The 25,476-nt window shown below is 50.5% G+C and overlaps 2 protein-coding genes across 2 annotated transcripts; one reads left to right on the forward strand and one right to left on the reverse strand.

Moving 5' to 3' along the window:
- Nucleotides 1-2,850: 2,850 nt before the first annotated feature.
- QPRT (quinolinate phosphoribosyltransferase) lies at nt 2,851-4,981 on the forward strand (the record flags this gene model as incomplete). The annotated part of the gene is given in 4 exon segments (XM_040334938.1): nt 2,851-3,125; nt 3,784-3,915; nt 4,284-4,521; nt 4,646-4,981. Coding segments are annotated over 3 exon segments (629 nt in total), but the record flags the coding sequence as incomplete, so codon positions are not given.
- An 8,500-nt stretch (nt 4,982-13,481) lies between these two features.
- On the reverse strand, nt 13,482-22,917 carry MYLPF (myosin light chain, phosphorylatable, fast skeletal muscle). The gene is made up of 7 exons (XM_040334937.1): nt 22,686-22,917; nt 19,004-19,099; nt 18,049-18,124; nt 15,946-16,050; nt 15,669-15,747; nt 14,935-14,983; nt 13,482-13,857 (listed from the first exon to the last, which is right to left on the reverse strand). Exons 1-7 carry the CDS (start codon nt 22,686-22,688, stop codon nt 13,753-13,755), a joined length of 513 nt encoding a protein of 170 aa, XP_040190871.1. The 5' UTR covers nt 22,689-22,917; the 3' UTR covers nt 13,482-13,752.
- Nucleotides 22,918-25,476: the final 2,559 nt, after the last annotated feature.

The following is a 25,476-nucleotide window of genomic DNA, read 5'->3' on the forward strand; positions in this document are numbered from 1 at the left end:
GTGGGTGGAGTAAATGGAGTGTTATAAATGGTTCTTCCCCATAGGTAACCGAATATTTAATGTTGGATATTTTCCACCTTTATTCCTCCTTTGTTTCTCCTCGGAGCTGCTGATCCCACTTCCTGTCTACAGGCACTCCAGGCATTGTATAATTTGTTGGGTGGTTTCCATGGTACGAGTGGTGGGTTGGGTGGTTTCCATGGTACGAGGGGTGGGTTGGGTGGTTTCCATGGTATGAGTGGTGGGTTGGGTGGTTTCCATGGTATGAGTGGTGGGTTGGGTGGTTTCCATGGTATGAGTGGTGGGTTGGGTGGTTTCCATGGTACGAGTGGTGGGTTGGGTGGTTTCCATGGTACGAGTGGTGGGTTGGGTGGTTTCCATGGTACGAGTGGTGGATTGGGTGGTTTCCATGGTACGAGTGGTGGATTGGGTGGTTTCCATGGTACGAGTGGTGGGTTGAGTGGTTTCCATGGTACGAGTGGTGGGTTGGGTGGTTTCCATGGTACGAGTGGTGGGTTGGGTGGTTTCCATAGTACAAGGGGTGGGTTGGGTGGTTTCCATGGTACGAGTGGTGGGTTGGGTGGTTTCCATGGTACGAGTGGTGGGTTGGGTGGTTTCCATAGTACAAGGGGTGGGTTCGGTGGTTTCCATGGTACGAGTGGTGGGTTGGATGTTTTCCATGGTACGAGTGGTGGGTTGGATGTTTTCCATGGTACGAGTGGTGGGTTGGGTGGTTTCCATGGAACGAGTGGTGGGTTGGGTGGTTTCCATGGAACGAGTGGTGGGTTGGGTGGTTTCCATGGTACGAGTGGTGGGTTGGGTGGTTTCCATGGTACGAGTGGTGGGTTGGGTGGTTTCCATGGTACGAGTGGTGGGTTGGGTGGTTTCCATGGTACGAGTGGTGGGTTGGGTGGTTTCCATGGTACGAGTGGTGGGTTGGGTGGTTTCCATGGTACGAGTGGTGGATTGGGGGGTTTCCATGGTATGAGTGGTGGATTGGGGGGTTTCCATGGTATGAGTGGTGGGTTGGGTGGTTTCCATGGTATGAGTGGTGGGTTGGGTGGTTTCCATGGTATGAGTGGTGGGTTGGGTGGTTTCCATGGTATGAGTGGTGGGTTGGGTGGTTTCCATGGTACGAGTGGTGGGTTGGTTGGTTTCCATGGTACGAGTGGTGGGTTGGGTGGTTTCCATGGTACGAGTGGTGGGTTGGGTGGTTTCCATGGTACGAGTGGTGGATTGGGTGGTTTCCATGGTACGAGTGGTGGATTGGGTGGTTTCCATGGTACGAGTGGTGGGTTGAGTGGTTTCCATGGTACGAGTGGTGGGTTGGGTGGTTTCCATGGTACGAGTGGTGGGTTGGGTGGTTTCCATAGTACAAGGGGTGGGTTGGGTGGTTTCCATGGTACGAGTGGTGGGTTGGGTGGTTTCCATGGTACGAGTGGTGGGTTGGGTGGTTTCCATAGTACAAGGGGTGGGTTCGGTGGTTTCCATGGTACGAGTGGTGGGTTGGATGTTTTCCATGGTACGAGTGGTGGGTTGGGTGGTTTCCATGGAACGAGTGGTGGGTTGGGTGGTTTCCATGGAACGAGTGGTGGGTTGGGTGGTTTCCATGGTACGAGTGGTGGGTTGGGTGGTTTCCATGGTACGAGTGGTGGGTTGGGTGGTTTCCATGGTACGAGTGGTGGGTTGGGTGGTTTCCATGGTACGAGTGGTGGGTTGGGTTGTTTCCATGGTACGAGTGGTGGGTTGGGTGGTTTCCATGGTACGAGTGGTGGGTTGGGTGGTTTCCATGGTACGAGTGGTGGATTGGGGGGTTTCCATGGTACGAGTGGTGGATTGGGGGGTTTCCATGGTACGAGTGGTGGATTGGGGGGTTTCCCTGGTACGAGTGGTGGGTTGGGTGGTTTCCCTGGTACGAGTGGTGGGTTGGGTGGTTTCCCTGGTACGAGTGGTGGGTTGGGTGGTTTCCCTGGTACGAGTGGTGGGTTGGGTGGTTTCCCTGGTACGAGTGGTGGGTTGGGTGGTTTCCCTGGTACGAGTGGTGGGTTGGGTGGTTTCCATCGTTCGAGTGGTGGGTTGGGTGGTTTCCATCGTTCGAGTGGTGGGTTGGAGTTCTCCACCTTAGAACGTGTAATGGACTGGGTATTTTTATGGCACTATAACTTATTGATGGGTCCCGGTATGGGTTGGGTGGTCTCCATCGTATGAGTGATGTGTTGGGGGGGATCTTCATCCTATGAGTGGGTTGGGGATTTTACCGTCATAGGGAAGATTCACCCTCTAGAATAGTCCTGGTGTCAGAGACCCAAAGTGAGGGGAAATCCAAGATTTTGTGTTGTCACCAGAACAGGAAGTGAGGGGAAATCTTTCAATATGGACACCTGTTCTGGTAACAGAGGGTTTACCTCATTATGGAGAGATCTCCTCTCACTTCCTGTTGCCTGTAGGACAGGAAGTCTCTGCAGTGGGACACATACAGGACTTTTAATCCTTTCCTACTCCATCCAAAAGTATAAAAAAAGTTTTGGCCTTTCATTCACTTTAATGATCGGTGACCTTCATTCCCAGGTGACTTCTGACCCGATTCCCACCAATGAGATGGGTTATACTGATACTGTCACCACCTTTGGCCACACCCCGGTCTGTTGGCTTGGGCCCAGTTTAGTTTTCCTTCATGCGGTTTTCTTCCCAGTACAGACCCCCGACAAGGGTGAATGATCGATCATGCGCGTGTGAGTGGGCTCTGGTAGGTTTGAGATCGGCCCCATTCCCCCATACAGGGGCGGGAGGGTGGAAGGCTGCTGTCCCATATTTCTTCTCTTATAGCATATGATCTGCTGTCTGTTTCAGGTCATCTCACCGACCTCCTCCTGGCTGAGCGGCCGGCTCTGAACGCCCTGTCCCGGGTCAGCGGAGTGGCTACACTGTCCAGGAAGGTGACAGAACAGGCCAGGAAGTCAGGATGGCCGGGGAAGGTGACTGGGACCAGGAAGACCACGCCCGGATTCCGCCTTCCTGAGAAATATGGCCTGCTGGTGGGAGGAGCTGGAACTCACCGTTGTGGGACTGGAGACCTAGTCATGCTGAAGGACAACCATATATGGGCAATGGGCGGGATCCAAGAGGTGAGGAATGGGCGGGGTTATCTGTGGGAACAAATGGAGATAAAGTGGATTTACTGTAGGGGTGATGAAAAGTATGAGGGGGATTTATGGTCGGTAGGGGTGATGGTGGGGGGGTGGGTCGGTAGGGGTGGTGGTGGTGGTGGGGGGGGGGGTCGGTAGGGGTGATGGTGGTGGTGGGGGGGGTGATGGTGGGGGATGGTCGGTACGGGTGACGGTGGTGGGGGAGTGATGGTGGGGGGGTCGGTAGGGGTGGTGGGGGGGTGATGGTGGTGGGGGGGGTGATGGTGGGGGATGGTCGGTACGGGTGATGGTGGTGGTGGGGGGGGGGGTTGGTAGGGGTGATTGTGGTTGGGGTGGTGGGGGGGGGATCGGTAGGGGAGGTGGTGGGGGTGGGAGGGGGGGTCGGTAGGGGTGGTGGGGGTGGGGGGGGGGCGATGGGGGTGGGGGGGGGGGCGGGTAGGTAGGGGTGAAGGTTGAGGGGGGGGGGGGTCGGTAGGGGTGATGATGGTGGTGGGGGGGGTCGGTAGGGGAGGGGGGGTCGGTAGGGGTGATGGTGGGGTTATCTGATCTTGGAGGGTCTCTTTGTTGTAATATAGAAGTGATGGACGGCTGATCTCTGGTGTCCCCATCTTCCCGGTGGGGTCTTTGTCCCCCGTAGGCGGTACGCGGGGTGCACTCGGTGGCTGGTCACACTCTGAAGGTGGAGGTGGAGTGTCGGTCAGAGGAGGAGGCTCTGGTAGCCGCAGAATCTGGAGCGGATATCATCATGCTGGATAATTTTACCCCAGAGGTACCTACCTGCCCTTCCTACTCTTCAACTGTCTGCCCCTTGTCTATACCCCGCGATCACTGCCCCATAATGCACCGGAAGTACTGCAGGGACATTCTATTGACTGCTGTAGAATGGGGACTATGAATATTGCCCCTCATGCCCCCACATTGCCCCTCATGCCCCCACATTGCCCCTCATGCCCCGCATTGCCCCGCATACCCCACATTGCCCCTCATACCCCACATTGCCCCGCATTGCCCCGCATGCCCCACATTGCCCCTCATACCCCTAATTACGCCATAATACTCTAGTATCAGGAAGTCCCTGATTGGTTGCCGGGGGTGACGGTGATCAGTAACGTTCTCCTTTTATCTCTTCCCTCCTAGTTACTCCATCAGGCGGCGCTCGCGGTGAAGACGGTGTACCCCAGTGTGGTGGTGGAGGCCTCCGGAGGGGTGACCCCCCACAATGTCCTGCAGTTCTTGGGACCCCATGTGGATGTGGTGTCCATGGGCTGCCTGACTCAAGGATACCCGCACATCGACTTCTCCCTCAAGCTGACCAAAGGCCTTCAGACCCTCCCCTGTACCCCCGGATCAGACACCTGACCCCCTGGGGGCCCTCCCGACACCTGACCCCCTGGGGGCCCTCCCGACACCTGACCCCCTGGGGCCCTCCCGACACCTGACCCTCTGGGGGCCCTCCCGACACCTGACCCCCTGGGGGCCCCTCCCCTGTACTCCCGGATCCGACACCTGACCCCTGGGGCCCCCCTCCCCTGTACTCCCGGATCCGACACCTTACCCCTGGGGCTCACCTCCCCTGTACCCCCGGATCCGACACCTGACCCCTGGGGGCCCTCCCGACACCTGACCCCTGGGCCCCCCTCCCCTGTACCCTGCACTGCTCCCCGATATCTGTGATCTGCCTATCGGGTGACCCGTCTCCAGCCGGATACCTGGAAATCCCGGCAGTGCGGAGTCTGGGGGAGGAGACACCGTACCGCATGGGTGGGGATAATGAGCGCTGTGGGAGGGGCTTATCCCGCTGTATTCACAACTAATAAATCGTTATACTGAACTCAGCCCGTCATCTCGTCTTCTCTGTGTGGTCTCTTTATACATTTTGTTCACCCAACATTCACCCAACCAACCTTTATACAACATTCACCCAACCAACCTTTATACAGCATTCACCCAACATTCACCCAACCAACCTTTATACAGCATTCACCCAACATTCACCCAACCAACCTTTATACAACATTCACCCAACCAACCTTTATACAACATTCACCCAACCAACCTTTATACAACATTCACCCAACCAACCTTTATACCACATTCACACAACATTCACCCAACCAACCTTTATACAACATTCACTCAACCAACCTTTATACAGCATTCACCTAACTTTCACCCAAAATTCACTCAAAGTTCCCTAGACATATGCAGAATGGAAAAATCAGTTTTGTTCATTTTCTAAAGAATTCCAACTTCTCAGACCGATTGGAATTCTGTGTAAAGAATAACTAGTTGTTAGGGGGCGGGGTCAGGAAGCCGTCCGCCCACGTCCATACCAACCGATGAGTCATCAGCTGTCAGCGGGCTTCACCAAAAGACGGCTGAAATGTAAGCAAAAGAATGCCAAAAAATTAGGAAAAAAAAGCCATAGCCCCCCCCCCACTCCGTCCATACTGGGCCCTTGGGGTCCAGTATGGATTTTAAGGGAAACTCTCCACCCCCCCCCCCCCCACCCTGAAAATCTATACCAGACCTTTATTTGAGCATTGGCAGGTCACCCCCCCCCCCCTCACTCTAAAGCATCTTGTCCCAAAGCAATCCTGGCCATTGGTTGTCAGGGGCTGTGGGCGGGGGGCTTGTCAGACTCTGGAAGCCCCCAGATCCCGGCCCCCTTATGTGAATGGGTATCGGGTACATTGTGACCCCACTCGTAAATCCTACCCCCCTACCCATTGTACATTGTGCCCCCCCACCCATTGTACATTGTGCCCCCCCCATTGTACATTGTGCCCCCCCCCCACCCATTGTGCCCCCCCACCCATTGTACATCGTACCCCTATCCATTCACCAAAAAAGAGTAAATTCCTTAATTAACCACTTGACCACCGGGCACTTAAACCCCCTTCCTAACCAGACCAATTCTCAGCTTTCGGCGCTCTCACAGTTTGAATGACAATTACTCAGTCATACAACACTGTACCCATATGAAATGTTGTCCTTTTTTTTCCACACAAATAGAGATTTCTTTTGGTGGTATTTAATCACCGTTGGGTTTTTATTTTCTGCGCTATAAAAGAAAAAAGACTGAAAATTCAGTAAAAAAAATAATAATTTTTCTTTGTTTCTGTTATAAAATGTAGCAAATTTTTTACTGCTACATATCTTTGGTAAAATTAAGTTCAAATTGGTGAATATTATTTGGTCTTTGTGAAAGTTATAGAGTCCACAAGCTATGGTGCCAATCTCTGAAAATCGATCACACCTGAAGTACTGACAGCCGATCTCATTTCTTGAGACTCTAACATGCCAGAAAAATACAAACACCCCCAAATGACCCCTTAATGGAAAGACATTCCAAGGTATTCAGAAAGAGGCATGGCGAGTTTTTTGAAGTTGTAATTTTTTCCCACAATTCTTTGCAAAATCAAGATTTTTTTTGGTCATATTAGCAAGTTATTTCTCACACACAACATATGCATACCACAAATTACTCCTCAAAACACATTCTGCTATTCCTCCCGAGTATGGCGATACCACATGTGTGAGACTTTTACACAGCGTGGTCACATACAGAGGCCCAACATGCAGGGAGTACCTTCACATGTGTGAGACTTTTACACAGCTTGGCCACATACGGAGGCCCAACATACAGGGAGCACCTTCACATGTGTGAGACTTTTACACAGCTTGGCCACATACAGAGGCCCAACATGCAGGGAGCACCTTCACATGTGTGAGACTTTTACACAGCGTGGCCACATACAGAGGCCCAACATGCAGGGAGCACCTTCAGGCGTTCTGGGGGCATAAATTACACATCTAATTTCCTGGACTGTGGAAACACCCCAAAAAGACCTAATTTTGGAAAGTAAACACCCCAGTATATATTCTATGAGGCATAACGAGTCTTTTGAACATGTCATTTTTTTTTCCCCCACAAGTTTTTGGAAAATGTGGAAAGAAAATGAAAACAAAAGTTGTCCATATATAATATATTTCTAACACATAGCATGTACAAAGCAAAAATGACACCCTAAAATACATTCTGCTATTACTCCCGAGTATGGTGATACCCCATGTGCGAGACTTTTATTTAGCATGGCCACACATAGAGGCCCAACATACAGGGAGCACCTTCAGGCGTTCTAGGGGCATACATTACACATCCCATTTTCCTGACTACCTATTGCACTTTTGAAGGCCCTGGAGCACCAGGACAATGGAAATGCCCCAAAAATGACCCCATTTTGGAAATCAAACACCCCAACGTATAATCTATGAGGCATAACGAGTCTTTTGAACGGTTCATTTTTTTTAGACACATTTTTGGAAACTGCGGAAAGAAAATGAAAATGCATTTTTTTTTACACAAAGTTGTCCATTTATACAATATTTTAGCACATAGGACGTACATTCCAAAAATGACACCCCAAAATAGATTCTCCTCCTCCTCCCGAGTACAGCGATGCCACATGTGGGAGACTTCAACAGCCTGGCCACATACAAAGGCCCAACATGCAGGGAGCACCTTCTGGTCTCTGATCTGACTACCATTTTCCCTTTTGTGAGGCACTCTAATGGTGGATGAGCCGTGGATCGGGATGGCTGAGCCATAAATGTGTATGGATGGGTACGGCCGAGTATGGATGGGTATGGCTAAGTATGGATGGGTACGGCCAAGTATGGATGAGTATGGCCGACTATGGATGGGTATGGACAAGTAGGGATGAGTACGGCCGAGTATGGGTGGGTACGGCCGAGTATGGGTGGGTACGGCCGAGTATGGATGGGTACGGCCGAGTATGGATGGGTTCGGCCGAGTATGGATGGGTTCGGCCGAGTATGGATGGGTACGGCCGTGTATGGATGGGTACGGCCGTGTATGGATGGGTACGGCCGAGTATGGATGGGTACGGCCGAGTATGGCTAAGTATGGATGGGTACGGCCAAGTATGGATGAGTATGGCCGACTATGGATGGGTATGGACAAGTAGGGATGAGTACGGCCGAGTATGGGTGGGTACGGCCGAGTATGGGTGGGTACGGCCGAGTATGGATGGGTACGGCCGAGTATGGGTGGGTACGGCCGAGTATGGATGGGTACGGCCGAGTATGGATGGGTACGGCCGAGTATGGATGGGTTCGGCCGAGTATGGATGGGTTCGGCCGAGTATGGATGGGTACGGCCGTGTATGGATGGGTACGGCCGAGTATGGATGGGTACGGCCGTGTATGGATGGGTACGGCCGAGTATGGATGGGTACGGCCGTGTATGGATGGGTACGGCCGTGTATGGATGGGTACGGCCGAGTATGGATGGGTACGGCCGAGTATGGATGAGTACGGCCGAGTATGGATGGGTACGGCCGAGTATGGATGGGTACGGCCGAGTATGGATGGGTACGGCCGAGTATGGATGGGTACGGCCGAGTATGGATGGGTACGGCCGAGTATGGATGGGTTCGGCCGAGTATGGATGGGTACGGCCGTGTATGGATGGGTACGGCCGAGTATGGATGGGTACGGCCGAGTATGGATGGGTACGGCCGAGTATGGATGGGTACGGCCGAGTATGGATGGGTTCGGCCGAGTATGGATGGGTTCGGCCGAGTATGGATGGGTACGGCCGTGTATGGATGGGTACGGCCGAGTATGGATGGGTACGGCCGAGTATGGATGGGTTCGGCCGAGTATGGATGGGTTCGGCCGAGTATGGATGGGTACGGCCGAGTATGGATGGGTACGGCCGAGTATGGATGGGTTCGGCCGAGTATGGATGGGTGAGGCTGCAATAATGAGCAAGGAGCAGTGCTGTGGGCATTACAGATGCAGCTCACAGCGCTGCTGCAACCGATCTCTCCACTCTCCTCTCACGCTGTAACGATCGGTACAGAGAGGGGAGAGAGGAACCGGACGTGATGCCGGTTTGTTTGCATGTGATCGCTCCATCATAGATTGGTCGGTATTTGTAGGACACACACTGTTGGATATATGAAGGATGGGGGGTGTTGGGGCGCTTACCAGTATATAAAAATAAATATATAATAAATTAGTAATTAATTGATCAATAAAAAGTGCAATGTGCTGATTGGAATATTAATAACATTAACATTGAATAAGCAATAAATAGATCACAAAATATATGTGAATAAAGTGCAGCAATAATGATTAAAGTGCCTAAAATAAATGTGTGCTGATCAAGTGCATCAGAAGAATATAATAAAGTGCATCAGAAGAATATAATAAAGTGCATCAGAACAATATAATAAAGTGCATCGGAACAATATAATAAAGTGCATCAGAACAATATAATAAAGTGCATCGGAACAATATAATAAAGTGCATCAGAAGAATATAATAAAGTGCATCAGAAGAATATAATAAAGTGCATCGGAACAATATAATAAAGTGCATCAGAAGAATATAATAAAGTGCATCGGAACAATATAATAAAGTGCATCGGAACAATATAATAAAGTGCATCAGAAGAATATAATAAAGTGCATCAGAAGAATATAATAAAGTGCATCGGAACAATATAATAAAGTGCATCGGAACAATATAATAAAGTGCATCGGAACAATATAATAAAGTGCATCGGAACAATATAATAAAGTGCATCAGAAGAATATAATAAAGTGCATCAGAAGAATATAATAAAGTGCATCGGAACAATATAATAAAGTGCATCGGAACAATATAATAAAGTGCATCAGAAGAATATAATAAAGTGCATCAGAAGAATATAATAAAGTGCATCAGAACAATATAATAAAGTGCATCGGAACAATATAATAAAGTGCATCGGAACAATATAATAAAGTGCATCGGAACAATATAATAAAGTGCATCGGAACAATATAATAAAGTGCATCAGAACAATATAATAAAGTGCATCGGAACAATATAATAAAGTGCATCAGAACAATATAATAAAGTGCATCGGAACAATATAATAAAGTGCATCGGAACAATATAATAAAGTGCATCAGAACAATATAATAAAGTGCATAGATACGTAAATAGAATGATCAATAAATGTCCAGAACATAATTAGAAATGGTGAAAAAAATAATTTCATGCAAAGGTGCGATGTAAATCCCGGGCAGAATCCCAAACATGCAGCCCAAAGATAATTAATGTCCACACGATAATTTTCAAAGTGCAGCGCTCAGGGAAAACCAATCCAAAAAAACGTGCTCCCCTCAGAATGAGCGGTAGTGCTAGCCTCTCACCCCTAGGAGGCTTACAATAAGCCTTATTATGATCCCAATGGCCGCAGCTTCTCTTCCCTCTTCCATGTGCAGGGCACTTGTAGTTCCACACCAAACAGCAGCGTTTGACCAGTCATCCCTCCTTCCTCAAACCAACGGCTCTCACAGGCTGCACATCAAGGAGGAAACGCTCACAATAGTGTGAAATCACAATAACAAACTTTTATTTCAAACGCAGTAAACTCACAGATCCTATGATTAAGTGGTGTGAGTTGCCACGTAACGCGTGAGGAACAGCTGAGCGGAGAAATCCGTACTTCTGATGTTCTCGATCGGAACTTTGAAATGTGAGTTTACTGCGTTTGAAATAAAAGTTTGTTATTGTGATTTCACACTATTGTGAGCGTTTCCTCCTTGATGTGCGCCCTGTGAGAGCCGTTGGTTTGAGGAAGGAGGGATGACTGGTCAAACGCTGCTGTTTGGTGTGGAACTACAAGTGCCCTGCACATGGAAGAGGGAAGAGAAGCTGCGGCCATTGGGATCATAATAAGGCTTATTGTAAGCCTCCTAGGGGTGAGAGGCTAGCACTACCGCTCATTCTGAGGGGAGCACGTTTCTTTGGATTGGTTTTCCCTGAGCGCTGCACTTTGGAAATGATCGTGTGGACATTAATTATCTTTGGGCTGCATGTTTGGGATTCTGCCCGGGATTTACATCGCACCTTTGCATGAAATTATTTTTTTCACCATTTCTAATTATGTTCTGGACATTTATTGATCATTCTATTTACGTATCTATGCACTTTATTATATTGTTCCGATGCACTTTATTATATTGTTCTGATGCACTTTATTATATTGTTCTGATGCACTTTATTATATTGTTCTGACGCACTTTATTATATTGTTCTGATGCACTTTATTATATTGTTCTGATGCACTTTATTATATTGTTCTGATGCACTTTATTATATTGTTCCGATGCACTTTATTATATTGTTCTGATGCACTTTATTATATTGTTCCGATGCACTTTATTATATTCTTCTGATGCACTTTATTATATTCTTCTGATGCACTTTATTATATTCTTCTGATGCACTTTATTATATTGTTCTGATGCACTTTATTATATTGTTCCGATGCACTTTATTATATTCTTCTGATGCACTTTATTATATTGTTCTGATGCACTTTATTATATTGTTCTGATGCACTTTATTATATTGTTCTGATGCACTTTATTATATTGTTCTGATGCACTTTATTATATTGTTCCGATGCATTTTATTATATTGTTCTGATGCACTTTATTATATTGTTCTGATGCACTTGATCAGCACATATTTATTTTAGGCACTTTAATAATCATTATTGCTGCACTTTATTCCCATATATTGTGTGATCTTTTTATTGTTTATCCAATGTTATCATTAATATTCCAATCAGCACATTGCACTTTTTATTGATCAATTAGTTACTAATTTATTATATATTTTTATATACTGGTAAGCGCCCCAACACCCCCCATCCTTCATATATTACCAGTGTGAGAACATTGCTTGGCTGTGGCAGCTGTCTAGGTTGTTGTAACTCTTATTTCACTCTATTATTATATGGTTGGTGCAGTTTTTCTCATTTTAGTGTGGTTTGCGCATTAGTTCCCCCTATTATTATTAACACTGTGGGATGAGATTGTACAATAGATTGTGGCTCCTGGGTGAACTGCACCCCACGCACCCGCCTAGGATCGGCCGTGCACACACACTATGAGATGAGATTGTAGAATCGATTGGGACTGACCTTTGTAAGACACACCATATGAGATGAGATTGTAGAATGGATTGGGACCTTTGTAGGACACACACTATGAGATGAGATTGTAGAATGGATTGGGACCTTTGTAGGACACACACTATGAGATGAGATTGTACAATGGATTGGGACCTTTGTAGGACACACACTATGAGATGAGATTGTACAATGGATTGGTCGGTATTTGTAGGACACACACTATGAGATGAGATTGTACAATGGATTGGATGGTATTTGTAGGACACACACTATGAGATGGGATTGTACAATGGATTGGTCGGTATTCGTAGGACACACACTATGAGATGAGATTGTACAATGGATTGGGACCTTTGTAGGACACACACTATGAGATGAGATTGTACAATGGATTGGGACATTTGTAGGACACACACTATGAGATGAGATTGTACAATGGATTGGGACCTTTGTAGGACACACACACACTATGAGATGAGATTGTACAATGGATTGGGACCTTTGTAGGACACACACTATGAGATGAGATTGTACAATAGATTGGGACCTTTGTAGGACACACACTATGAGATGAGATTGTACAATAGATTGGGACCTTTGTAGGACACACACTATGAGATGAGATTGTACAATGGATTGGTCGGTATTTGTAGGACACACACTATGAGATTGTACAATGGATTGGTCGGTATTTGTAGGACACACACTATGAGAGGAGATTGTACAATGGTTTGGGACCTTTGTAGGACACACACTATGAGATGAGATTGTACAATGGATTGGTCGGTATTTGTAGGACACACACCATATGAGATGAGATTGTAGAATAGATTGGGGCCTTTGTAGGACACACACTATGAGATGAGATTGTACAATGGATTGGTCGGTATTTGTAGGACACACACTATGAGATTGTACAATGGATTGGTCGGTATTTGTAGGACACACACTATGAGATGAGATTGTACAATGGATTGGTCGGTATTTGTAGGACACACACTGTGAGATGAGATTGTACAATGGATTGGTCGGTATTTGTAGGACACACACTGTGAGATGAGATTGTACAATGGATTGGTCGGTATTTGTAGGACACACACCATATGAGATGGGATTGTACAATACATTGGGACCTTTGTAGGACACACACTATGAGATGAGATTGTACAATGGATTGGTCAGTATTTGTAGGACACACACTATGAGATGGGATTGTACAATGGATTGGTCGGTATTCGTAGGACACACACTATGAGATGAGATTGTACAATGGATTGGATGGTCACACAGGTAATTGATTTTGAAGGAAACAAACCAAAAGGCAGAAAGTAGAATAAAAATGAACTTTTATTGAGAACTTCCCCTGAGGATTCCGCTTCCAGCTTAAGACGTGAAAATAGTCGGGGGAGGGGGTTACGGGTTGTCGGGCAGAAGGAGAATTGGGGCGGCAGATAAAGGACCCCCATAGTTTCGTCCCACCGGACAGAATAAATTACAGTTTTGTAGTCGATGGGTCACTTTACAAAATACGCAATGTACAGCAGTGGGGCGCAGCGCCGGGTCTCGGGGCGCACAGCCCGCAGGGTGAACCTTCAGACCGATTTACTCCTGGTCCTTGTCCTCACCGTGGGTGATGACATAGCAGATGTTCTTGTAGTCTACATTGCCGGCCACATCAGGGGGGAAGGCGGTCCACATGTTTTTGATCTGGAGGAAGGAGAAGAGTTGGATGAGATCCCAGAAACACCCATCCCCCCAAAATGTCATAGATGTCCCAACCCCCCAGGAGACATCAATCCCATCCCCCCAAATGTCATAGATGACCCAACCCCCCAGGAAACACCCATCCCCCCAAATGTCATAGATGTCCCAACCCCCCAGGAAACACCCATCCCCCCAAATGTCATAGATGTTCCAACCCCCCAGGAAACACCCATCCCCCCAAATGTCATAGATGTCCCAACCCCCCAGGAAACACCCATCCCCCCAAATGTCATGGCTGTCCCAACCCCCCAGGAGACATCAATCCCATCCCCCCAAATGTCATAGATGTCCCAACCCCCCAGGAAACACCCATCCCCCCAAATGTCATAGATGTGCCAACCCCCCAGGAGACATCAATCCCATCCCCCCAAATGTCATAGATGTCCCAACCCCCCAGGAAACACCCATCCCCCCAAATGTCATGGCTGTCCCAACCCCCCAGGAAACACCCATCCCCCCAAATGTCATAGATGTCCCAACCCCCCAGGAAACACCCATCCCCCCAAATGTCATAGATGTCCCAACCCCCCAGGAAACACCCATCCCCCCAAATGTCATGGCTGTCCCAACCCCCCAGGAGACATCAATCCCATCCCCCCAAATGTCATAGATGTCCCAACCCCCCAGGAAACACCCATCCCCCCAAATGTCATAGGGAGACATCAATCCCCTCCCCCCCAAATGTCATAGATGTCCCAACCCCCCAGGAAACACCCATCCCCCCAAATGTCATAGATGTCCCAACCCCCCAGGAAACACCCATCCCCCCAAATGTCATAGATGTCCCAACCCCCCAGGAAACACCCATCCCCCCAAATGTCATAGATGTCCCAACCCCCCAGGGAACTCAAATCCCATCCCCCCAAAATGTCATGGCTGTCCCAACCCCCAGAAATGTTCAGCCCCATCTTTACCTCCCAAACAGGGAGGGCTCTAATTCCCTTTAGATACCCCAAACCCTCTGAGCCCAACCCCCACCACCATCCCCCCAGAGACCCCCCATGTGGTCGAAGTTCTCACCTCCTCTGCGGTGAACCTGTCACACTGTGTGGTCAGGAGTTCCTCAAGGCTGGAAGAGAAAGGGGGACATTGTTAGGGGAGCCCTCGGGGGTCACACAAATACATTGTATGGGGGGCAGGGGAGGTATGTACACAAAACTGGATGGTGGAACATATAGGGGTGGACATTGGAGAGGGGGAGGGAGACACTGGTTGGTATGGATGGATGAGGTGGTTGGACACAGGGGGGTACAGGAAGATACAGGTAGGTATGAGGTATGTGTAGAGATGAGAAAACCAAAAGGGAATGGATGGGTGGCACAGAGGATATAGGTAGGTATTGGACAATGGGGGAAGGGATGGTTAGGATGGACGTTAGAGGGTGATACTGCCATGTATCAGATGAGGGTTGGCTTAGGTCTGGGTTAGATGGGATGGAAGGGAAGGGACAGGTGGTGGGAAGGGTGAGGTGGGAGGGAATGGGGCATTGGTGAGGTGGGGTGAAGCATGAGGTGGTGGGGAAGGGTGAGGTGGTGGGAAGGCTGAGGTGGGGGGGAATGGGGTGGTGGGAAGGGTGAGGTGGGGGGTTGGGAATGGTGAGGTGGGAAGGGTGAGGTGGGGGGGGGAATGGGGCGGTGGGAAGGGTGAGGTGGGGGGAATGGGGCGGTGGGAAGGGTGAGGTGGGGGGGAATGGGGCGGTGGGAAGGGTGAGGTGGGGGGTGGGGAATGTGGAACAGATAGGAGATAATACTTACAACTGCTTCTTGATGGATCCCTTGCCCTCAGGATCAAGCACCTTGAATGCCCCGGTGATGACGTCCTCGGGATCGGCACCTGTGAGGAGACATATTGTCAGGGAAGAAATGACAGACATATCACCCACCTCACCACCCTTCTGATGGCCGACCAACCTCCGGGTCAGCTGCAGGTAATCATAATAGAGATGTAATATTATAAAATGTTACCCCCCCGGACAGTGATCTCTGGTGACCCCTCCCCCCATCACATGAGGAGTATTGAGCCCCGGCTCACCCTTCAGCTTCTCTCCGAACATGGTGAGGAAGACGGTGAAGTTGATGGGTCCAGAAGCCTCCTTGACCATCTCATCGAGCTCCTCATTCTTCACGTTCAGGCGGCCTGTGAGGAGGAGAAGTGTTACCCCAACATACAATCATCGTTCATCCCCTCCTCCGACTAACACTGCACTCCGGGCAACACAGAGGCAGGAGGTACAACAGTGCCTGAGGGCAGTACACCATGGAGGTGGATTGTAGTACAATGATGGAGGGGGATGTAGTACAATGATGGAGGGGGATTGTAGTACAATGATGGAGGTGGATTGTAGTACAATGATGGAGGGGGATTGTAGTACAATGATGGAGGGGGAGGGTGATGGGTAGTAGAATGATAGCAGTGGGGTTTGGATACAATATGGCGGATCTCGGAGATATGAGGAAGGTGGGTGTTGGGGAAGATATGGGAAATGTGGAATACAAAGCATAGATTTGGGTGGATAATGGGGTCCCAGGGAAGGCACACTCTTGGGGGGTGGGTAATGGGGTCCCAGGGGAGGGGCACTCTTGGGGGGTGGGTAATGGGGTCCCAGGGAAGGCACACTCTTGGGGGGTGGGTAATGGGGTCCCAGGGGAGGCACACTCTTGGGGGGTGGGTAATGGGGTCCCGGGGGAGGCACACTCTTGGGGGGTGAATAATGGGGTCTTGGGGGAGTAGCACTCTTGGGGGATGTGTAATGGGGTCCTGGGGGAGGCACACTCTTGGGGGGTGGGTAATGGGGTCCCAGGGGAGGCACACTCTTGGGGGGTGGGTAATGGGGTCCCAGGGGAGGCACACTCTTGGGGGGTGGGTAATGGGGTCCCAGGGGAGGCACACTCTTGGGGGGTGGGTAATGGGGTCTTGGGGGAGTAGCACTCTTGGGGGATGTGTAATGGGGTCCCGGGGGAGGCACACTCTTGGGGGGTGGGTAATGGGGTCCCAGGGGAGGCACACTCTTGGGGGGTGGGTAATGGGGTCCCGGGGGAGGCACACTCTTGGGGGGTGGGTAATGGGGTCCCAGGGGAGGCACACTCTTGGGGGGTGGGTAATGGGGTCTTGGGGGAGTAGCACTCTTGGGGGATGTGTAATGGGGTCCCGGGGGAGGCACACTCTTGGGGGGTGGGTAATGGGGTCCCAGGGGAGGCACACTCTTGGGGGGTGGGTAATGGGGTCCCGGGGGAGGCACACTCTTGGGGGGTGGTTAATGGGGTCCCGGGGGAGGCACACTCTTGGGGGGTGGGTAATGGGGTCCCGGGGGAGGGGCACTCTTGGGGGTAATGGGGTCCCAGGGGAGGGGCACTCTTGGGGGGTGGGTAATGGGGTCCCAGGGGAGGCACACTCTTGGGGGGTGAATAATGGGGTCCTGGAGGAGTAGCACTATTGGGGGGTGTGTAATGGCGTCCCGGGGTAGGCGCACTCTTGGGGGGTGGGTAATGGGGTCCCGGGGGAGGCGCACTCTTGGAGGGTGGGTAATGGGGTCCCGGGAGAGGCGCACTCTTGGGGGGTGGGTAATGGGGTCCCGGGAGAGGCGCACTCTTGGGGGGTGGGTAATGGGGTCCTGGGGGGGCACACTCTTGGGGGGTGGGTAATGGGGTCCCGGGGGAGGCGCACTCTTGGGGGGTGGGTAATGGGGTCCCGGGGGAGGCGCACTCTTGGGGGGTGGGTAATGGGGTCCCGGGAGAGGCGCACTCTTGGGGGGTGGGTAATGGGGTCCTGGGGGAGGCGCACTCTTGGAGGGTGGGTAATGGGGTCCCGGGGGAGGCGCACTCTTGGGGGGTGGGTAATGGGGTCCCGGGGGAGGCGCACTCTTGGAGGGTGGGTAATGGGGTCCTGGGGGAGGAGCACTCTTGGGGGGTGGGTAATGGGGTCCCGGGGGAGGCGCACTCTTGGAGGGTGGGTAATGGGGTCCCGGGAGAGGCGCACTCTTGGGGGGTGGGTAATGGGGTCCTGGGGGAGGAGCACTCTTGGGGGGTGGGTAATGGGGTCCTGGGGGAGGTGCACTCTTGGGGGGTGGGTAATGGGGTCCTGGGGGAGGCACACTCTTGGGGGGTGGGTAATGGGGTCCTGGGGGGGCACACTCACCCATAGCTGCGAATGTGTCTCTCAGATCCTCCTTGTCGATGATGCCGTCTCTGTTCTGGTCAATGACTGTGAAAGCCTGAGGAGCAGAGAGAAGATGTCAGAGCTGGATGGACTTCCCATTACAGATCTCCATCATTCTCCATCATTAGATGTATAGGGGAGGGAGGGGCTCCTCCGCCGGTGTGACCCCCGCCTGATGTACAGAGCCATGGGCCCCCCTTTAGAGGAGGGTTCCTGACTTATCCGGGCTCATCAGTGGAAAATATTGTAGAATAGGTTCTGTGGGGAGGAGTCTGGAGAAGTCGGAGGAGTCTGGAGAAGTCGGAGGTGATGGAGAACATTGGAGGAGTCTGGAGAAGTCGGAGGTGATGGAGAATGTTGGAGGAGTCTGGAGAAGTCGGAGGTGATGGAGAACATTGGAGTGGATTGCTCTTCTCCTCCGGTGTCCACCCAGAACTTCTGCTGAGTCTAAATTTATATCCCCCTCCCCCTCCCCCCCCCCTGTACACCTGTCCCCCTCCGTCATCTCCTTCTATGTGACACGATCCTAAAATATCCCCCCCGAAGATATGTGACACCAACAGCTGGTCTGGGAGCCCCCCTCCCCCAATGGGGGGGATTCTTCAAGAAGGCCAGGAGCAATGTACTGTAACTACAGCAACCAATCAGCAAAGTGCTGACAGAAGAGTGCAGGGAGGGAGGTTGGTTGCTATGGGTGACGGCACTTCATACACCACAAATGAAGAAACCCTTATTGGCTGGAGGAGTCCTCTGGCACCTCTCCAGGTTGGGAGATTTCCCGTAGAGTCTTCCACCAATGGCCTCCATGATGGAAACCATGCGAAGACGTCATGGAAGGTCAGTCACTGTCCCACTGGAGGCAGCAATGATCAGACCCCACAGAGGTGACCCCCCCCCCCATATCTGAGGGTCCCCAGGGCCCCGGATCACTCACCTCCTTGAACTCCTGGATCTGGGTTTGGTCAAACATGGACAAGACATTGGAGGATCCTCCTTCCTGTGCCTTTCTCTTGGCCTTCTTTGCTGGTGCCTGTGGAGAGAAGAGATGTTGAGTGATGGGGGGGTCGGTATATGGGGGGGGGGGTAATGCTGTGTAGGTGACCGTAGGTAGGTACATGCAATCAGGACTTTCTGGGTGAGAATGACAGTTGGGGTATCAGAGGTAAGTAATCACACAATGGGGTAAGTACTGCTAAAGGGTAATGGGAACCTTAGACAGGAAATTGGGGCAGTGTGGAGTGCTGGGGGCAGAGTGGGGTGCTGGGGGGGGGCAATGTGGAGTGCTGGGGGGGGGGGGGCAATGTGGAGTGCTGGGGGGCAGTGTGGAGTGCTGGGGGGGGGCAATGTGGAGTGCGGGGGGGCAGTGGGTTGGGGTAGAACCATCAGAAGGAGTTGGAGGTAAGTACCATATTGTGGAGGCAACAAAAAGCATGTGGGGGAAGGGTTGGGGGGGTCATACAGAAGGTATGGGGGGGGGCACATTATCAGGAGGAATAGGGGGGCACATTATCAGGAGGTATAGGGGGGCACATTATCAGGAGGTATAGGGGGGCACATTATCAGGAGGTATAGGGGGGGGGCACATTATCAGAAGGTATAGGGGGGCAAATTATCAGGAGGTATAGGGGGGGGCACATTATCAGGAGGTATAGGGGGGCACATTATCAGGAGGTATAGGGGGGCACATTATCAGGAGGTATAGGGGGGGGGCACATTATCAGAAGGTATAGGGGGGCAAATTATCAGGAGGTATAGGGGGGGGCACATTATCAGGAAGTATAGGGGGGCACATTATCAGGAGGTATAGGGGGGCACATTATCAGAAGGTATAGGGGGGGCACATTATCAGGAAGTATAGGGGGGCACATTATCAGGAGGTATAGGGGGGGCACATTATCAGGAGGTATAGGGGGGCACATTAGCAGAAGGTATAGGGGGGCACATTATCAGGAGGTATAGGGGGGCACATTATCAGGAGGTATAGGGGGGCACATTATCAGGAGGTATAGGGGGGAGGCACATTATCAGGAGGTATGGGGGGGGAGACATTATCAGAAGGTATAGGGGAGACATTATTAGGAGGTATAGGGGGGCACATTATCAGGAGGTATAGAGGGGGCACATTAGCAGAAGGTATGGGGGGGCACATTATCAGGAGGTATAGGGGGGGCACATTATCAGGAGGAATAGGGGGGCACAATTTCAGGAGGTATAGGGGGCACAATTTCAGGAGGTATAGGGGGGCACATTATCAGGAGGTATAGGGGGCACATTATCAGGAGGTATAGGGGGGGGGGCACATTATCAGGAGGTATAGGGGGGGCACATTATCAGGAGGTATAGGGGGGGCACATTATCAGGAGGTATAGGGGGGGCACATTATCAGGAGGTATAGGGGGGCACATTATCAGGAGGTATAGGGGGGGGCACATTATCAGGGGGTATAGGGGGGGCACATTATCAGGAGGTATAGGGGGGGCACATTATCAGGAGGTATAGGGGGGCACATTAGCAGAAGGTATGGGGGGCACATTATCGGGAGGTATAGGGGGGGCACATTATCAGGAGGTATGGGGAGGGAACATTATCAGGAGGTATAGGGGGGCACATTATCAGGGGGTATAGGGGGGGCACATTATCAGGAGGTATAGGGGGGGCACATTATCAGAAGGTATAGGGGGGGGGCACATTATCAGGGGGTATAGGGGGGGCACATTATCAGGAGGTATAGGGGGGCACATTATCAGGAGGTATAGGGGGGCACATTAGCAGAAGGTATGGGGGGGCACATTATCGGGAGGTATAGGGGGGGCACATTATCAGGAGGTATAGGGGGCACATTAGCAGAAGGTATGGGGGGGGCACATTATCGGGAGGTATAGGGGGGGCACATTATCAGGAGGTATAGGGGGCACATTATCAGGAGGTATAGGGGGGGCACATTATTAGGAGGTATAGGGGGGGCACATTATCAGGAAGTATAGGGGGGCACATTATCAGGAGGTATAGGGGGGGGCACATTATCAGGAGGTATAGGGGGGGGCACATTATCAGGAGGTATAGGGGGGCACATTATCAGGAGGTATAGGGGGGGCACATTATCAGGAGATATAGGGGGGGCACATTATCAGGAGGTATAGGGGGGAACATTATCAGGAGGTATGGGGGGCACATTATCAGGAGGTATAGGGGGGGGGGCACATTATCAGGAGGTATGGGGGGCACATTATCAGGAGGTATAGGGGGGGGGGCACATTATCAGGAGGTATAGGGGGGCACATTATCAGGAGGTATAGGGGGGCACATTATCAGGAGGTATGGGGGGCACATTATCAGGAGGTATAGGGGGGGGGGGCACATTATCAGGAGGTATAGAGGGGGGGCACATTATCAGGAGGTATAGGGGGGCACATTATCAGGAGGTATAGGGGGGGGCACATTATCAGGAGCTATGGGGGGGGGGCACATTATCAGGAGGTATGGGGGGGGCACATTATCAGATGGTATAGGGGGGCACATTAGCAGGAGGTATAGGGGGGCACATTATCAGGAGGTATGGGGGGGCACATTATCAGGAGGTATAGGGGGGAACATTATCAGGAGGTATGGGGGGGAACATTATCAGGAGGTATAGGGGGGAACATTATCAGGAGGTATGGGGGGGTACATTATCAGGAGGTATAGGGGGGGCACATTATCAGGAGGTATGGGGGGGCACATTATCAGGAGGTATAGGGGGGGCACATTATCAGAAGGTATAGGGGGGGCACATTATCAGGGGGTATAGGGGGGGCACATTAGCAGAAGGTATGGGGGGGCACATTATTAGGAGGTATAGGGGGGGCACATTATCAGGAAGTATAGGGGGGCACATTATCAGGAGGTATAGGGGGGCACATTAGCAGAAGGTATGGGGGGGCACATTATTAGGAGGTATAGGGGGGGCACATTATCAGGAAGTATAGGGGGGCACATTATCAGGAGGTATGGGGGGGCACATTATCAGGAGGTATAGGGGGGGCACATTATCAGGAGGTATAGGGGGGGCACATTATCAGGAGGTATATAGGGAGTGAATGGGGGGGGCATAAAACCAATAATGGGGTACTAAGAGAAAACAATGGGGGGCATACGGAAGGCATGATGGGAAGGTCTGTAGGGGGGGGTGGTGCAGAAAATGAAGGGGGAGGGGCAGTTTTTTGACAAGCCCAGTGCTAATCACACCCACCAATCATGAGCCGTCACCAATGTGCAGACTCTAGAGGAGCCCCAACACCCCAGTTCCTGGGGGCCCCCATGTGCCCCTCTTCCCTTCTATGCTCCTCTTTGCTTATCCAATATGGAAGAGCCGTAACCCGTAGCAACCAGAATGACGTAAGGCCGATGAGTGCTACGTGATTGGCTGCAGTGGGTGACATCCCAGTTCACATTGTCTTCTCAGTGTGAGTCCCCCAAAGTCTTGTCCTCTGAACCCCGATAATCTCCCCATCCTCCTCCAGCAGGGAGCCCCACTTGACAGATAATCCAGGGAGGGTCCGGGTTGGGTCTGGGTGTCCGGGTTGGGACTGGACCGGGCTGGGTGTAGGCCGGACGCTCCTCGGGTTGGGAAGACTTACCATCTCGTTGGTTGTTGTGGGTTGCTTGTCCTGGTGTGAAGGAAAGAAGGAAGGAGTGACATGGAGGAGAAGACCCCGGGGTGGGATTATATACCCCCGGCCGGCCAAGACTCCGAGGCTAACTATAGACACATCCTCAACTTTGGCCGTAAGGAGAAGGAGGAGGAACCTGGAGACCAAATTGTCCCGACAAAAATAGCCGGAGAGTCTCAAGACGCCTTCTGCTCCTTTCATGGAGAGACCAGGAGAACAGCTGAGGGGGGGGAGGGGGGGCCCCGGGGGTCCGGGGGGTCCGGGGAGAGGGACGAAAATACACGAGACTATCCACCGTATACAGGAGGGGGGCTCATTATATACTATACACCCCAATATACAGGAGGGGGGGTCCTAGTATATATTATATATACTACACCCCAATATACAGGAGGGGGGGTCATTATATACTATACACCCCAATATACAGGAGAGGGGGCTCATTATATACTATACACCCCAATATACAGGAGAGGGGGGGCTCATTATATACTATACACCCCAATATACAGGAGAGGGGGCTCATTATATACTATACACCCCAATATACAGGAGAGGGGGGCTCATTATATACTATACACCCCAATATACAGGAGAGGGGGGCTCATTATATACTATACACCCCAATATACAGGAGAGGGGGGCTCATTATATATACTACACCCCAATATACAGGAGAGGGGGGCTCATTATATACTATACACCCCAATATACAGGAGAGGGGGCTCATTATATACTATACACCCCAATATACAGGAGAGGGGGGCTCATTATATATACTACACCCCAATATACAGGAGAGGGGGGCTCATTATATATACTACACCCCAATATACAGGAGAGGGGGCTCATTATATACTATGTACCCCAATATACAGGAGGGGGGGCTCATTATATACTATACACCCCAATATACAGGAGAGGGGGCTCATTATATACTATACACCCCAATATACAGGAGGGGGGGCTCATTATATACTATACACCCCAATATACAGGAGAGGGGGGCTCATTATATACTATACACCCCAATATACAGGAGAGGGGGGCTCATTATATACTATACACCCCAATATACAGGAGAGGGGGCTCATTATATACTATACACCCCAATATACAGGAGAGGGGGGCTCATTATATACTATACACCCCAATATACAGGAGAGGGGCTCATTATATACTATACACCCCAATATACAGGAGAGGGGGGCTCATTATATACTATACACCCCAATATACAGGAGAGGGGCTCATTATATACTATACACCCCAATATACAGGAGAGGGGGGCTCATTATATACTATACACCCCAATATACAGGAGAGGGGGGCTCATTATATACTATACACCCCAATATACAGGAGAGGGGGCTCATTATATACTATACACCCCAATATACAGGAGAGGGGGGCTCATTATATATACTACACCCCAATATACAGGAGAGGGGGGCTCATTATATATACTACACCCCAATATACAGGAGAGGGGGCTCATTATATACTATGTACCCCAATATACAGGAGGGGGGGCTCATTATATACTATACACCCCAATATACAGGAGAGGGGGCTCATTATATACTATACACCCCAATATACAGGAGAGGGGGGCTCATTATATACTATACACCCCAATATACAGGAGAGGGGGGCTCATTATATACTATACACCCCAATATACAGGAGAGGGGGCTCATTATATACTATACACCCCAATATACAGGAGAGGGGGGCTCATTATATACTATACACCCCAATATACAGGAGAGGGGGGCTCATTATATACTATACACCCCAATATACAGGAGAGGGGCTCATTATATACTATACACCCCAATATACAGGAGAGGGGGGCTCATTATATACTATACACCCCAATATACAGGAGAGGGGGCTCATTATATACTATACACCCCAATATACAGGAGAGGGGGGCTCATTATATACTATACACCCCAATATACAGGAGAGGGGCTCATTATATACTATACACCCCAATATACAGGAGAGGGGGGCTCATTATATACTATACACCCCAATATACAGGAGAGGGGGGCTCATTATATACTATACACCCCAATATACAGGAGAGGGGGGCTCATTATATACTATACACCCCAATATACAGGAGAGGGGGGCTCATTATATACTATACACCCCAATATACAGGAGAGGGGGCTCATTATATACTATACACCCCAATATACAGGAGAGGGGGGCTCATTATATACTATACACCCCAATATACAGGAGAGGGGCTCATTATATACTATACACCCCAATATACAGGAGAGGGGGGCTCATTATATACTATACACCCCAATATACAGGAGAGGGGGGCTCATTATATACTATACACCCCAATATACAGGAGAGGGGGGCTCATTATATACTATACACCCCAATATACAGGAGAGGGGGCTCATTATATACTATACACCCCAATATACAGGAGAGGGGGGCTCATTATATACTATACACCCCAATATACAGGAGAGGGGGGCTCATTATATACTATACACCCCAATATACAGGAGAGGGGGGCTCATTATATACTATACACCCCAATATACAGGAGAGGGGGCTCATTATATACTATACACCCCAATATACAGGAGAGGGGGGAGCCTAGTATATATTATATATACTACACCCCAATATACAGGAGAGGGGCTCATTATATACTATACACCCCAATATACAGGAGAGGGGGCTCATTATATACTATACACCCCAATATACAGGAGAGGGGGGC

This window comes from Rana temporaria, unplaced genomic scaffold (genome assembly GCF_905171775.1).
Source record: "Rana temporaria unplaced genomic scaffold, aRanTem1.1, whole genome shotgun sequence".
Taxonomy (NCBI): Eukaryota; Metazoa; Chordata; class Amphibia; order Anura; family Ranidae; genus Rana; species Rana temporaria.

Excerpts from the sequence above, each read along its gene's own strand:
- MYLPF (XM_040334937.1), bottom strand. Across the intron at positions 18,125-19,003 it reads AGATCCAGGAGTTCAAGGAG|GCTTTCACAGTCATTGACCA; the intron begins GTGAGTGATCCG and ends TCTGCTCCTCAG. Across the intron at positions 13,858-14,934 it reads ACAGGTTCACCGCAGAGGAG|ATCAAAAACATGTGGACCGC; the intron begins GTGAGAACTTCG and ends TCCTTCCTCCAG.